Here is a 15,719-nt window from a genome sequence, read left to right as displayed (position 1 = left end):
TACTGGATCGCCTGGGTATAGGGTATCATACGCAACATGTTGTCAAAGTAGATATGCCCAGACACATCATAGGCATGATAACCGTCTCTCCTATACCCAAGAATATGGATCCCACCCACCATCAGGGTAGGCGGAAAAGCAGAGCACGCGATATACAGAAGAAATTCGGTAACAGCAAGGACACCATATTTGCAGACGCAGCTAGATACAGACACACGTGCGCCTACACAGCAGTGGTGATAAATTACGAGGGAAAATGCACCACGATCGCTACACTCAACATGCCACACGTAGAAACCGCAGAGGAAATAGCTATCGCGTTAGCCATAGCACAAAAACAGGCAGATATAATCATCAGTGATTCTGAGACGGCAATACGAAACTTCGCCAATGGTGGAATCTCCGCAGAGGCACTACGACTCCTAAAATTTGGTAGTAACCACCACAGAAGTGTCCATATCATCTGGACACCCACTCACACACTACCAGATGGTAGGAATGAGGCGGCGCACCGCATGGCTCGAGAGCTTACGGACCGAGCCTCGGTTAGTCCCGCCTCAGCGACTACCGACGAGTGGGAAGACCACATGACCAGATTTAATGAAATTACACAACACCATAGATTGCAGAGGCACGCATTCCCGCCGCCTCACCCAAAATTAAACAAAAAACAGTCTGTCGAATGGTGGTAGTTACAAACCAGATCTTATCCGAGTCCAGCTATCATGCACATAATACACCCAGATTTATACACGACTGACAAGTGCAACCCAATACACTGCGACTCTAGAGCCACCCTAGAGCATATGCTATGGGAATGTGCGGGTTTAACACAGTAGCGCACCCAGGATCTCTGCCAGAGGGGTGTTGACAGTTTGCCAATACCATTTACACAGGACTAATTTCAATTTATGCAAGGTAAATTGTCAAAAGATACGCTTTTTGCGAGTGTACAGATGATTGCGCGTCTTCATTCTTAGTTTCAGTACTCAAATGCACAAGGGAAGAAAAAGGGTTAAACAAAAGGGGTGGTGAAGTCGGCCTCAGGGGCGGGAGGGGTTACAACCCCCCCCCCCCCGTCGGTGCGCGACTGATAACACACGATAACAGTGATGCAGCCTCAAACAGCGACAGCCTCCGCGCGCGCTGGGAGTCTGCGTGGCTGAGCTCCGACCGGCAGCACCAACTCTGGGCCGTCCAGCGAGCCGAGGAAGCCGCCAAGGGCCATCAAGCCTGGGCGGGGTCTATAGGCCCACCCCACCAAATCGCAGGGCACTCAATAAAGTTATTTGAATGAATGAATGAATGAATGAATGAATGAATGAATGAATGAATAACTACTGACACAGGAACAGAATGGGAAGAATAAAAAAATGGACTACGTTGCCTTAAGAGCCCAAGCCCGGCCACACAGAGCAAGGACACAGAATCGAGTTGCCGGCGACGCTTGAAGTCAACGTCATTTTTGCCGGACGCTTGCAGGCGATTGAAATTCCGCACACTCCGCCAAACTCGCTTGTTAGAAATAAGCTAGATACTTCACACAAAATATGAAAAATATAATAAAATGGAGAGAAAGATGATGCCGCTTGTGGTTTGTGCGCGGCGGCTACGTGTCAAAGGCAACAAATTTTGGGAGTAAGCGAGAGAGGCGCAGTGCCGTGAAGCATGAAGCATCGACGCTATTGAAGCGCTTCCCAGAATTTTCTCCTAGCGTTCGTGAAGAGTGAAGAACATCTGAAAAATTAAAAAAAGCATTGTATGGCACTCAAATTTCTTCAAACGCCTCGCTTCTCGCATCCGACTTCCCGACGTGGTCGTAATAACTATGGACCCATTCGGGTTCACGATTCTACACTTTTGCTGCGGGCATATTTGCCGCTACATTACTAGTGTGTTCCTTTATGGCTCAATACATACGTTTTCATTACATTGCCTCCGGCTTTGTGTGATTTTTCTGACTAGATTGACAATTATTCTTCGCGCTATGTTTAAATAAACGCGTATATAAATGTCATCTGCACTCCAGGCAATTGAACTTTGAATATTGTATAACCGAAACATACACAGATATATAAGAAAATGACGCCATCTGTTCGAGTCACTGACGCGCTCGCCTGAAGAAAAACTAAGCGCGAACGAAAAATTGGTTTTATCATTAATTTTCTACTAATGGCACCCGCCGCCTCTGTTGCTCCTGTCTGGATGATGATGTTTTGGACAATACAACGATTTGAATTGTCAAACTTCACTGGATGTTTCATTTGATTACATCCGCATAAAAAATAAGAAAAGAACAAGAGTCACCTTGATAACTTGTCACTTCTTGACAGGCTTTGTTACCCAGAGCTGATTTCAAAATACGCACCCGCACAAATGAATCTCAGGTTGAACATTTTCACGTGTTGCAGTGGCTTTGTTACACAACCAGGCCATCTGCCGAAAATAAATTACGGAAATACATTTCGCACTTACATGGGAAGTCAAAGAGCCACTTAACGCCAGCTCTTGTTCTGCACCTTGTTTGAATTCCCTATGGTTTCCTTCTTCCTTTGATAATAAAATTTCTTTGAACAATCGATCGCAAATAAAAAATTCAGCGACAAATACGATACTCCCTAATGATAATTTTGAGCGCAGCTGTTGAGGTGCTTTGAATTCGCGATCTAATGCGGCAAATTGATTCTGTACGACAAGGCCCTCTCGGCGGCGGCGCTGAGCCTCTGCTCGAGCGGCTTGTTTAGCAGCAGGGGCAGACGAAGCATTTCCACCGGTTGCGTCGTTCATTGTTTAGAAACAAATCGTGAACACGGCAACGCGTGCCTCGCGCGCATTGCATTCTCTGGCGACGCAGGCGAAGTACCGCATGCGCAATGGTTCCGAAGCCCACGCCAGCGCTTTGTTTTCATATACGGCATGGGTTCTCAAAGTGGGTTCCGCGGAACCCGGGGGTTCCGCAGGCCCCTGCTCGGGGTTCCGCGAGCCACTGATAAATTTTCCGTGGTCCCGCGCTCGCCAAGTGGCGAAAACGGCGAACACGAGGTGCGCTTGATGCACAGAACCTCAATTACCTATGCCCGAGTGTCAAAAAGCACATCACAGTGCGTAACGGCAACGCGTGAACTGCGCAATAAATCCGCAAGCAGCTTGTAGCCACCCAATCTTCGAAAACGGGCAGCCATGGGCAGCGCGCCTAAGCTTTCGCACTTGAATCTCGGAGGCTCTGACTTACCACCGTGCGCATTTCTCCAGTTTGTAGATAGGGTAGGTGCCGATAGCGTGCGCACTGATGTTATACTTCGGAGGAATAAAAAAAAAACTGATGCGCGGAGCACCACAAGTGCGCGCCGCAAAAGAGCTAAAACGGCGCTAGCGTCCAAAAACGAAGCGATGCAGTCCTCATTGGTATGGTCCTCAGCGGCAATCGTACGCTATACGTGACTGACAGCAACGCCGGAACTCTTCGTGCCTAATTGTGACCTCAAAGCCTTTATTCTTGCGTTAATCGCCGCGCGTAACACCGCGTTGGCGGCTAGCCGCGTGCCTTCATAAGTGCGTAATCGCGATCTATGATCGCGTCGATAACCAGCACAGTTTCGTCCGCAGCAGCGGTTGCGGGAAATAGTAGTTTCGTTTTCACGGTGCGCGCGTCGGCTGCGTGCCTTTCGCAGCTGCGTAGTCGCCATCCATGATCGCGTCGATAGCGACCGCGGTTTCGTGCGCACTTGTTGCAGCAAACGGTAGTTTCCTTTTGACTTGGTGAGTGCGTCGGCTATGGCGTCGGCCGCCTGCCTTCTGAACCGCAAGGTCGCCGACCATGATCTCGTCGATAACGGCCGCGGTTTTCTCCGCAGCGGTTGCGGTAAGCAGTAGTTTCGCTTTGACTCAGTGCAAAGCTGTCGAAGATGAAGAGCACCGGCTACATCGCGATGGGCGGGCAATTTGTTGGCGACCAGCTCACTGGCGAAAAAATAATCGGGATGTGCGCGCGGTAGTGAAAAGCGTGTCTCAGATGAAGACGCGCGCTGCGGCCGCGCTGCGATGGATGTCGCGAGGCCTTCGCCGCTGCTAGCTCAAATAAGTCATTGCTAGCTCAAATAAGTCATGAGATGACGAGAACTTCAGCTTCCGTACTGCTCTTATTCTTTCTAGGGTTTTACGTGCCAAAACCAGTTCTGACTGTGAGGTACGCCGTAGTGGAGGGCTCCGGATTAATTTTGACCACCTGCGGTTCTTTAACGTACACGGGCAAAAGTTTTTGCATTTCGCCTCCATCGAAATGCGGCCGCCGCGGCCGGGATTCGATCCCGTGACCTCGTGCTCAGCCACGAAACGCCTTTGCTAACTGAGCCACCGCGGCGGGGGTGCCGCACTGCTCTTGTGCAAAATAGAAACAAGATTTGCTAATTCATTCAGTAAATAAAAGCCTGTTGACGCAGTAAGCATTCATTTATTGTCTTCTTGATACCTTGGGTAATTCGACATTCGGGTAATTAGGACATTTTAATTCGGTTAAATGGGGGGGGGGGGGGGGTTCCTTGGCGCTTCATGGAGCTTAGCAGGGTTCCCTGGAACGAACATGCTTGAGAACCCCTGATATACGGTATCGGTGGACGCGCTCGCCGCATGGCTAGTTGCCGCCGTGAAGCACGTCTCGTGCGGCACTCCGCTTTCCTCCTCAAACTTTCGCCATACTCTCCTCCCCCACTTTCCTCCTCATGCTTCCGCTACACTCTCCCCCTCCGCTTTTCTCCTCACGTTCTCCTCGCTATCACCGTCTTTCATCCCCCGCCGCGCTGCGCGTTCGCCCTTTCATCCTTCGCTGTGCTCGTTCGCTCGGTTACGGTGAGGGACGCCGATGCTCAACGCGGGAAAGGGCGCCTAAGAACTGGGCTCTAAAAGACTCCTCTGCACCCCGACCTAGAAGAAACAGATAGCGCAAGATTTATTTGTACACTCTGTGCATGAAGGAAAACAAACATACGCGATAGAGTTTTTCGGTATTGATGAAATAAAGTTTTGCGGTGCAGAGAATCCAATTGCAGCATTTGCAGCAATCCAATTGACAACTCATGTTCTTCTAAACAAAATTCAAAAGCACGAAGCAAATAGGAATTTCGCCGAGTCTATTCCGAAGTATCTGGATGCAGTAGCACGTTTCCGAGTCTTAGAAAATTTTGACAAAGCCCTTGGCAACGTTCCTCGATGTACATGATGCGCCTGTGTTTTCCGATTATGCTTGATCACGATGCCTACAAACAGCAGTGTTCTCAAACAAAAGCAGCTCGGAGACACTGCTTGTCGTGTTTCGCTAATGACCGCACTGGCAAAGTAGCCGAGAGAAGCAATGTTACAAGAGGGGCCCCCGCTGCTTGGTAACAATGGTTCTCAGTAAAACTAAAAGTATTAAATGCATCAAAATTTCCTTTTAATTCAAGCTTTCTTAACCTGTGTAAAATCCGCGCACATATATACATACTAATATTGCTGATGGCAAAAAATATTTAATCACTGCAAACATTGCAATAATTTCATTTAGCCTGACTGCTTACACCGCTCAGTAACACTTATTTATTAAGAGTATACGTTCCGAGTCAAAGTGAAGAAAACTGGATGCTGAAGATCAGTAACAGAAGCAAGTCGTTAGAATGATTAGGAGACAAGGAAGCGATTTTTGCTCATACACTTCTAACAGTCGGATAGCTTTTTTTATATATTGGCGTAGTTTTAGTAAACATGTTGACCCTATGGCGCCGAGGTAAGGGTCAAAATTTGTTTACCTGTTGTTTGAGAGAAAGGCTCAGTGTCCGCGTTTCTAGCGGCTGGCAATAAGCTAATCAGGTGTCAAATGTCGCAAGTGTAACAGCGTGCAAGGAACATGGCACGAGAGGGACCCGTGGTGTAATTTTTCAAACCGAAGCGTGGTTTTTCCAAGAGATACACTTTTCATCTTGGCAACAATTGTCTCAGGGTGTTTCTCCTTGTCCTTATAGCTCTACCAGTGCGCCCACCCGTCTTGCATCGAGCTGACGCAAGGACGCGCCTGCTGGCATTCCCGTCCAAAAAAGAAATGAAAATACCCCACACTGTGTGAATCAGTGTAAGCAAAGCTTTCTGTTCTGTTTGTCTTAAGTGGCGATTATCGGTGGTGATGTCGTTAGGTGATGTGAAATGTTATCTACCATGCCCCACTTGGAGCTTGTATACATAGTACACAGAACACACAGTGAGACGTGATTGTTCCAGACTTTGTACGGCTCCATTTCTCGTAGCCTGTGAAAAGGTTAGCACCTCACGTGGCGTATTGCATCTTGACTGAAGTGTTGATTAGCTGAACGGCACTTGCGTACTGTTTTCTTGACGATACGATACGATGTTTTAATGTGGGTTTTCGTCTGCACGTCCAGCGTCAGTTGTCCACATAGACTATCTTGTACAGTGTTTACTTTTCAAAAATACCAGCAACGTGCAGTACCGCACCTTTAGTTCAAAAGTTTCCAGTTTCTCCACAACTGCTGTTATGTTAGTAGTAGCGTTTCCTTTATGGAAGAGATCCCAAACGAGACATGCTTTCTGAAGGAGCTTTTTCCCTCTCCAGCACTCTTCTGATTTATGCAAGCGGCCACGAGCGACGATTGGCAAGTGTGAAGGCATCATTCGAGACACCTCATCAGTTTTCTTGTCATTTCACTTGGAAGACTTCTATTACAACAGTAAAAGCAGAAGTGACTTCAAGCAAAGATGCGCTAGCAAAATTGGTAATATTGCCGGCCCATTTTGAATAGAACTTTTTATATTCACAGCAGTGCCTGTTTCTCTGGCGTAGTTATGTTTTAATAACCCAGTGCTCCGGAATGTTTCCGCCTGAGCTAAGTTTAATCATGCCATTACTAATTGCACCGCAGAATCACAGCGCCTTTTTTTTTTTCTCTTAGCCATCGTGCACAAGGAAAGATTCCCAGCCACCATTTCGTAACCTACGAACTCAAAGAACAGGACAGTGTTGACACGTTGCGCCACGTTTCGATTAACTGCGACGTTAAACCATGAAGTGGATGGTTTGCTGCATATTGCAATTAAAACATGCATTTTCAACATATGTACGCTTGTCACAAAGGAATAAAATGCTTTCTTGAATACTGTTTTTACGTAGCATCTTGCACAAAGCTTTGTTGGTTCCACCGTACTACATCGTTCAAATATGTTTTCTAAGCTCATGAAACGGTCTTCTCTTGCAAAACCTGTTCTCAGGTTTTGCAATGCGCCAAAATACGTACAGGATTGCTTCACCGTGTCCACTGTCTTGTTTTTCTTTATCACGCTTTTGGAAAGAACAGCTTACACAGAATGTTGAAGCGGAAATTATGTCCCGTGTTTAAAAAAATTGTAAAATGCTACTCTTTCTGAGAATCCCGCTACTTTTCAGGAATAACACTCTAAAGTATGTCCAATACTGGCGACCGCAAGCTTCTACGGCTACATCAGCAGGTTACGTCTTGCGAAGAAAGTTACTCAACAAACATTGCTGTCGTCCACCACCGGGTAATTATATATACCCGGCTTGTTTTTACTTACCCATTCTAGATTCCTTTTTTATTTATAGGCGATAGGAGCCTGGAGCGTGAAATAACAAACGACTTTCTGAAAAATATTTTCGTCCTTATATACCTTGTGGGATGTCAACTTGACTCTTGTGCAAGAAGAAAAAATGTTTGGTATTCCAATCGTTCCAAATCAGTGAAGCGCACAAATTTTATAAATTGTTTCACCACTGCAATACTTCTGTTTTATTTTTTTGCTAGCAAGTTCTCAAGTTCTCGACCTTTATTTGCTCCTCGGTTATAGGCTAGTATATGAAAAACATGGCTTAACGACACTAAGCTTACTGAGGAACTTTGTTGTAAGGCTACAAAAGAATGACAAATTACTATTGGAGTTGAACAGCAAAGACCGTCTTTGAACAAACGCAGCCAAGATGGTTTAGACAATGTATTTTGTGTTGTAGATTGTTTCAAAAAAAAGAAAAAAAACATCAAAGCTGATAAGAACACGAGTAGCTCTTGTGATAAGTTCAAATATGGGATTCCTAGAGTTCCGACGACAGTTTGCGAAATATGAACACGTGACCAAACTTCAGGAATGTATCCCACCGGAGAAGAATAGAGCACATCAGAAGACTATACGAACCGAGTGTTTCCCCTCTAAACTCGGGAAAGCAGAAAAAAAAATGCGGTGCAAAAAAAAATTTCCCGCCCCGAGATTTCAACGATATGCTCGAAAAGGTATATGAAGTTTACATTTTTTTGGCATAATAGACTATTTCCATTGCTTTCCTTGTGCATTAGTGTTTCACGTTTGCGTATACCAATGTACTAGAAAGCTTGGTTATTTTTGAAGCTAGAGGAGCTTTAATAATTGCTCTGTCTTAGCTATATTACTGTTTAATGGAATATATTTTTTCCAAATTTTTTGCAATGTGCTTGCAGATATTGTAGGTTTAAAGAGAACTCTCATCAATAAAAAGGTGTATACAGTAAATATTAACTTGTTTCAAGTGAATACTTTCAAGTGAACACTTTCAAAACTTTTTAAAGGTTGCCTGTGGCAGAAAGCAGAATTCTAATTCGTGAGCTGGTCTACTCGAAGAGGCGGACATTACTTGCACAAGAAATTGAAATGCATAACCGACTAATTACCAACAATCACTTATTAAGTTTTTAACTAATTACCTTATGGCCCATATTGCAATTTACAAATTCTAGCCGTGCAGTTCGCAACGTGGATTCACTTGGAAAGAATTCTGAGGAGGTTCCTAGTTTCGAGGTATTAATTCCCGAACTTTGCTGAGAAATGCGTTGGCGTTCCATGGCCAGTTACTTTTGTGCTTCAATGCATAAAACGACGTTTTGGTAAGGAAGTAACGGGAACGTGGAAAGTAACTGAACCGTTGAATCCCCAACCTACTCCGCTCCTCCAAGATAAAAAATTAAGCAAGGAAGAGGTGGCCCAGTACACGGTGTTCGGCGACCCGTGAGGTACTGAGAGGAGATTTCGGAGTAAGCTCGTCGGCTCTTCATCATGGCTGTAAGAATTGCAAAGAGGCGGGGCGAAAAGTGGTGGGTATTAACGCGTATATATGATCTATCGTTGGACCCTGACAAAAGACATGTGTCTTATTCATTTTTGCTCGTTTTCATCTCTCCCTATCCTTTTATATCACAGGATTGTTCCATTTCCCCATTGGCTGCCTTTTTCATTTCAAGGAATTTTTAATTTCTACGGTTCATTTGCATTACTCAATTTCGTTCACGAAGGGGTTATCGTTAGCCCCGCTTTTTAAAATTGGTATCATAATCTTCTCGGCGCTCACGCTTAGCCTTTTATCATTTGACGGTTGCCGTCCCATCCCCAAAGCCATCTGCGGTAGGGACAAAGTCCGCCTTGCGCAGTGTTTTCGCGGCTCCGTTCAGGTTGATACCGAGGCAGCCGAACGTCAATTTGCTTGGTGCTGGGGCCGTGCTTACTCACTCCGCCGTCTTCACAGTGAGTTTCCACGGTCATTGAGTGAGATGCGTTCATATTTGCTTGTGCGTGCGTGACACCATGTTTGTTAATTTAGTGAGTATGCCTATGTTTGCACGTTTATACGGCCGATAAAACTACTGTACTTACTTCGTATAGGTGTCCACTAATTTTTTATTGCAATCGATGCTTAGCCTTTCGGATGAAACTGCGACACTTTTTTGATGTTGCTCATATACCTTAGACACTAAAGACAGGATCTCCATGTAAGTAGAAAAAGGAGCTGTCTCATCATGGTCATTAACGTAAAAATGATTTTTATTAATCTAAACACAAATATGGAGAAGAGCATTGTGTGATAGATTGTTCTATTGATGCTGCATACAAGATTTTCATGTCTTCTGGTGATATTCGAACGTAACGCAACGGGTGCTTTCCATCGTCTGTGACCACATAGTAGAGCAGAATAAATTGGTGAAAATGTTTGCTAAAGCTTATGACAGCAATGTACTTAAACCACTTCCATAATGTTACGCATGCATCTCACTTTATATCATGCCTTAATATTATACGTATTCGTCGCTTTTGAATTATTATAAAATATTTAAAAGCATGGTACCCTATTGGGCACCGAAGGACTGAGGAGTTTAAAAATGCGGGCAGTTTCAACTAGTGGTGCAAGGCTGGGTCACAGCAAAGCTAGTTCCGGCTTTTGGTAAGTGTTGCTCGGTTTTGCTAAGTTTTGCGAGGTTATACATGGCTCGGCTAGGTTCATACTAAGTGTTGCTAGGTTTTGCAAATTTTTACGATGTTATGATAGGCTCATAGTCTAGGCGAGGCTAGGCTAGGCTAGGCAGGATCGGCTCTCCTTCGTCGATCGTAGTCCAGCTGAGCCACGCTACGAGCTTCCTTGTAGGCGTCTTCTTCGTCGGCAGTCTTGCCTTTCTTCGGTCGCCCCACGGTTGCTGTGCACGCGTGTTCACTAGACGAGTGAGGCGACACGTCCGTCGGCGCTCCAGCTGCTCAGAGCTTTCTAGCATATCAGTGACGTCACTGCTAAGCGAACCCTTGCTTCTCCTCGGCTGGGGAGAGGGAAAGCGAAGCGCACGCATGCCACGGCGAGTAGTAGTAGTAGTAGAAAACGTTTATTCACACAGAAAATAAATACGGAGGAAAATGTACATCGAGTGGAGTCTTCATTTCAAGACCCCAGTGGCCTTGGCTGCCGCTCTCGCCTGGATTACCAGCCCGCGCTGGGTTGCTAGGTCGGGGCTGGACAGAGTGGCCTCCCACTGCTCCTCCGGTTGTTGTGTTTGTATGTCTGGCGGTTTGGGGCCTGTACACCCCCACGTGACGTGGTAGGCGGTGGGTCGTTCGTTGCACCATGGGCATGCGTCTTTGTAGTGTTCTGAGAAGATAATGCTGTATTTGTGTAAGTTGGGGAACGTGTTGGTTTGGAGCTGTCTCCAGTCCCGTGCTTCCTGTGCATTTAGCCCCTTGTGTGGTGGGGGGTAAAGCTGACGTTGTTTGCGCAAGTGTTGAAGTCGCGCGCCGTAAGCCGCGGGTACGGGGAGGGTAGTAGTGGGATCGAGGATTGTGGCCGCTCGGTTTGTGTGACCTCGAGCTAGCCTGTCCGCGGCCTCGTTACCCTCCAGCCCCGAGTGCCCCGGAGCCCACGTGATCTGATGTTTGAGTGATGAATTTCTAGCCAATGGATTAGTCGTGAACCTAGCTAATTTCTGAGGTATTCTGCCTGCAAGAAGGAGCCGACACGCCGCTTGGGAGTCGGTTATTACTTGAAGTTCTCGGTTGGTCGCGTCCCCGTACTGAACGGCCAGCACGATCGCCGCAGCTTCCGCTTCTGTGACGGTGCAGTGCGGGATGGAGATGCTGGAGACTTCTTCGTAAGAAGAGTTCACCACCACGGCTGCTGCTGCGTTCGATGCATCCTTATATAGGGCGGCGTCCACGTACACCGTCCTCGGGCTCGGTCCCACTGTGCGTTTGAGGTAGTCCACTCGGGCGTTTCTTCTGCCTTCGTTGTGGGATTGTGACATATTTTTTGGGAGCGGGGCCACGTGTACTCTGGCTCGGTACGATGTCGGAATGTTTGTGGTTGACTGGATGGCGTCAAGGTCCGCCGGGTAGCCGATGCGCTTTAGGATGTGTCGACCTGTCGCTGTGGACAGGAGGCGTTCTCTCTGGGTCAGGAGGACCGCCTCCTGAATTTCCTCGAACGTGTTATTTAGTCCCAAAGCTTGCAAGCTGACGTTGGATGTGTACGGTGGGAGACCGAGGGCGTTCTTGTAGGCTACGCGTATCATCGCATTAACTTTGTTGAAGTCTGCTCGGAGCAGGGTGAGGTAAGGGAGCCCGTAGGAAAGGCGGCTGATGACCAGTGCCTGCACCAAACGGATCGTGTCCTCCTCCCGCATGCCTTTTCTGTTTCTGGCCACCCGGCGGATCACCTTAGAGATCTGCTGTGTTGTAGTCTTGAGCAGTTGGAGTGTGTGGTTGGCCTTTCCGTCGCTCTGCAGCCAGAGGCCCAGGATCCGGATGAGTGGTACCTCCCGGATTGGGACCTCATGTAGGAAGATGTTTAGGTTGCCTGGCGATTTGTAATGATGTCCCTGTATGCGGATCACTTCGGATTTGTCGGGGGAGCAGTGGAGTCCACATCGAATGGCCTCTGTTTCGACGCAGATTGCTGCCGCTTGGAGTGTGTCTTCCTTCTCGGCTAGAGAGCCGGTGTTTGTCCAGATCGTAATGTCGTCCGCATACAGGGTGTATCCGATGTTCGGAACCTGCTGCAGAGCCCTTGCGACGCCGATCATGGCGACGTTGAATAGGAGCGGGGAGATGATCGATCCCTGTGGTGTGCCCTTGTTGGGCATGTCTTGAGGGTCCGATCTCGTGTCACCCATTCCTATTGTTGCCGTTCGGTTGGACAGAAAAGTCTTGACATATTGGAAGGTGCGCTCGCCACAGTTGAGATTGCTGAGCTCGGAGAGTATTGCCTCGTGAGACACGTTATCAAACGCGCTTTTTAGATCCAGCGCCATAATGAGGTGTTCGCTACCCCTCGGGATGTTAGAGAGTACTTCCTCCTTCAGGAGAAGGAAGGCGTCTTGTGTCGACAGGCCCGACCGGAAGCCAATCATGGATGGATGAAAAAGGTCGTTATCTTCTATGTAGTGTTGAAGGCGCGTCTGGACGACTCGCTCGTAGAGCTTGCCCAGGCACGATGTGAGAGATATAGGTCGTAGAGCTTCCACTGCCGGCTTCTTGCCCGGTTTCGGGATTACTATGATCTCCGAGTGTTTCCACTCGGAGGGAATTTCATTCTTCTCCCAGAGCGAGTCGTTCAGGTACTTGGTGAGGTCCCTGATCTGTGCCTTGCTCAGGTTGCGGATCATGGCGTTGTTAATTTTGTCCGCTCCAGCCGTAGTATTTCGGGTGCACGATCGTACTGCGGCGTACACCTCGGCTTCGGAGATGGGAGCGTCGAGTGCCGGATTTTCCTCACCCTGATAGGTCGCAGAGCAGGGTGGCGCGGTGCTGGTGCCGATGTATTTGTCCCTTAGAGCAAGAAGTAGGGCTACGTTGTCTCCCGGAAAGAGGTGAGCAATGCGCTTCAGGGTGCGTGTAGATTCAAATTTTGATTTAGAGGGGTCGATGAGGTTCCGCAGGATTGACCACGTACGGGAGGTTCCCAGCGTTCCCCGCAGTGACTCACAAAACTGTTGCCAGTTTTGCTGTGCTAGGTTGGTGGCGTATGTCTGAGCGCCCTCTGTGAGCTGTGCAATCCGCAGGTGGAGGGATCTGTTTAGCCGTTGCCTTTTCCATCTTCCCACGAGCCGGTTGCGCTTTTCCCACAGCTTGAGAAGGTGGCGGTCTACCTCTGGGGCTTCCGGTGTGCGGTGTATTGTTTCTGTGGCTGTCTTGTATGCCTGTCTGATGTCCTCGCTCCAGACGTGTATCGACTGGATTGGACCTGACGGGACGGGTGCATTGCGGAATTTGGGCCAGTCAGTGATATGGGCGGCACCCAGATGTCTTCTAATTTTGCTAGATGATATGGACGTGCTGAGTATACAGTGGTCGCTGCCCAGGGTTTCTCCTAGGTTCGTCCACGTGGCCTCGGCGACGTTCTTGATCAGGGTGAGGTCGGGGCATGAGTCACGGGTGACACTGTTGCCTTCCCTGGTCGGATATAGAGGGTCGGTAAGGAGTTCCATTCGTAGGGACTCTATTGCTCGCGCGACTGTCACTCCTCTTGCTGAGTTTGACTGATACCCCCAGTCCCGGTGAGGCGAATTGAAGTCCCCGACTACAATAAGCTGGTTTGCTTGCGCCAGTCGACTGGCTTCGGAAAGGAGGTTGGTGAAACGGCCTTCGCCGGCCTTGGTGGCTTGTACGTGTTAACCACGAACGTGCCTCTTTTCGGCCCCGTTTGTTGGGTACGATCTCTATGGTTAAGTGCTCACCTCCGGTTCTGACAACGAGTGCTCGATAACAGTGATGTCTTTTGCGACGAGGATTGCAACCTTCGCCATGTGGGGTTGGTGGATCGTGTAGTAGCCGGCTAGCGTAGGGGTTCTGTCGGCCCCTATCTCTTGCAGGCAGATAATGTCAGGTCTTACGGGGTGGTGCAGAGGTATTGCTTCAGGAGACCCTGTTTTCTTCTGAAACCTCTGCAGTTCCACTGCCATACTTCGATGTGTTCAGTAGTGTTTGGCTTATGGTTTGGGGCCATATTGGGTGACTAGGTGGGCTGGCGGGCTTGAATCGCTCCCGATGGAATTGGCACGGCTGCGATTGCGGGAGGGGCCTTGTTCGCATGACGAGGCGAGTTTTCGGCGTTGAGTCTGGAGCGCCTGTATGGAGTTGGAGTGTTGGTTCTGTGTAGCAGTTACCTGCGTGAGGGTTGGCAGCTATGTTCTCGATTTTTGCTTGAAGCGCGCTGAATAGTTGGGTGACATTTTCGATGAGAGAGCTGACTAGTGTCTTCTCCATGTCCTGTAGTGTTCGCTGTAGCGTTTGGTGTGTCACTACTTCATTGGTGCTGTGGGGGTGTGCTGGTGGCGGCGCGGTGTTGTGTTAATACTGGTGCAAGGCTGGGTCACAGCAGAGCTAGTTCCGGCTTTTGGTAAGTGTTGCTCGGTTTGCAAAGTTTTGCGAGGTTATACATGGCTCGGCTAGGTTCATACTAAGTGTTGCTAGGTTTTGCAAATTTTACGATGTTATGATAGGCTCATAGTCTAGGCGAGGCTAGGCTAGGCTAGGCAGGATCGGCTCTCCTTCGTCGATCGTAGTCCAGCTGAGCCACGCTACGAGCTTCCTTGTAGGCGTCTTCTTCGTCGGCAGTCTTGCCTTTCTTCGGTCGCCCCACGGTTGCTGTGCACGCGTGTTCACTAGACGAGTGAGGCGACACGTCCGTCGGCGCTCCGGCTGCTCAGAGCTTTCTAGCATATCAGTGACGTCACTGCTAAGCGAACCCTTGCTTCTCCTCGGCTGGGGAGAGGGAAAGCGAAGCGCACGCATGCCATGGCGAGTGTGATGCGCACGTGTGCGATGCGCTTGTTTGTGTGTACGTGTACGCAGGTGTGTGATGCGAGGAGGTTGCGTGGCTCGGCGACGCACAGTTGGGCCGAGTTTAACGAAGCTTAACAGCTGCGCTGTAATATACGCCCCCTTACGCTGTGTACACCTGTTTTATTGATGTTTATGGAAAGCTTAAAAGCACAACTGAAGTACTAACTTTGCCTCAGCGCCTAAGTGTGTGCATGCGTGCGTGCGTGCGTGCGTGCGTGTGTGTGTGTGTGTGTGTGTGTGTGTGTGTGTGCGTGCGTGCGTGCGTGTGTGTGTGTGTGTGTGTGCGTGCGTGCGTGCGTGCGTGCGTGTGTGTGTGTGTGTGTGTGTTGTGTGTGTGTGTGTTGTGTGTGTGTGGTGTGTGTGTGTGTGTGTGTGTGTGTGTGTGTGTGTGTGTGCGTGCGTGCGTGTGTCCTGTGTGCGTGTGCCTGCTTGCGTGGTGTGTGTGCGCGTGTCCGTGTGTGTTACGTTCGTGCGATTGTTGGGTTATATTACACCACACCTGTGATACCACTGTTGCGCAGGACTTCTCGAGACTCCAGGGTTACCTTGACCCAGTAGTCTGGAGCTTGTCCAGCAGCAGCGGAGGCCCTGCACCGGTCTAT

General features: G+C 48.6%; 1 protein-coding gene across 1 annotated transcript; it reads right to left on the bottom strand.

Moving 5' to 3' along the window:
- Positions 1–10,718: 10,718 nt before the first annotated feature.
- Positions 10,719–13,760, bottom strand: LOC119456779 (uncharacterized). Its single transcript, XM_037718599.1, has 2 exons — positions 12,404–13,760; positions 10,719–12,259 (listed from the first exon to the last, which is right to left on the bottom strand). Exons 1-2 carry the CDS (start codon positions 13,758–13,760, stop codon positions 10,719–10,721), a joined length of 2,898 nt encoding a protein of 965 aa, XP_037574527.1.
- Between the last annotated feature and the right edge of the window lie 1,959 nt (positions 13,761–15,719).

The sequence above is a fragment of the Dermacentor silvarum genome, chromosome 6, assembly GCF_013339745.2.
Source record: "Dermacentor silvarum isolate Dsil-2018 chromosome 6, BIME_Dsil_1.4, whole genome shotgun sequence".
In the NCBI taxonomy this organism is placed as follows: Eukaryota; Metazoa; Arthropoda; class Arachnida; order Ixodida; family Ixodidae; genus Dermacentor; species Dermacentor silvarum.
Note: the sequence above shows the minus strand (reverse complement) of the source record. Positions and strands in the feature narration are given on the sequence as shown.

Coding starts and splice junctions, on each gene's coding strand:
- LOC119456779 (XM_037718599.1), bottom strand. CDS start 13,760: ATGGAACTCCTTACCGACCCTCTATATCCGACCAGGGAAGGCAACAGT. Junction 12,260..12,403: donor TCAAGACATGCCCAACAAGG/GCACACCACAGG, acceptor CCGGCTCTCTAG/CCGAGAAGGAAGACACACTC.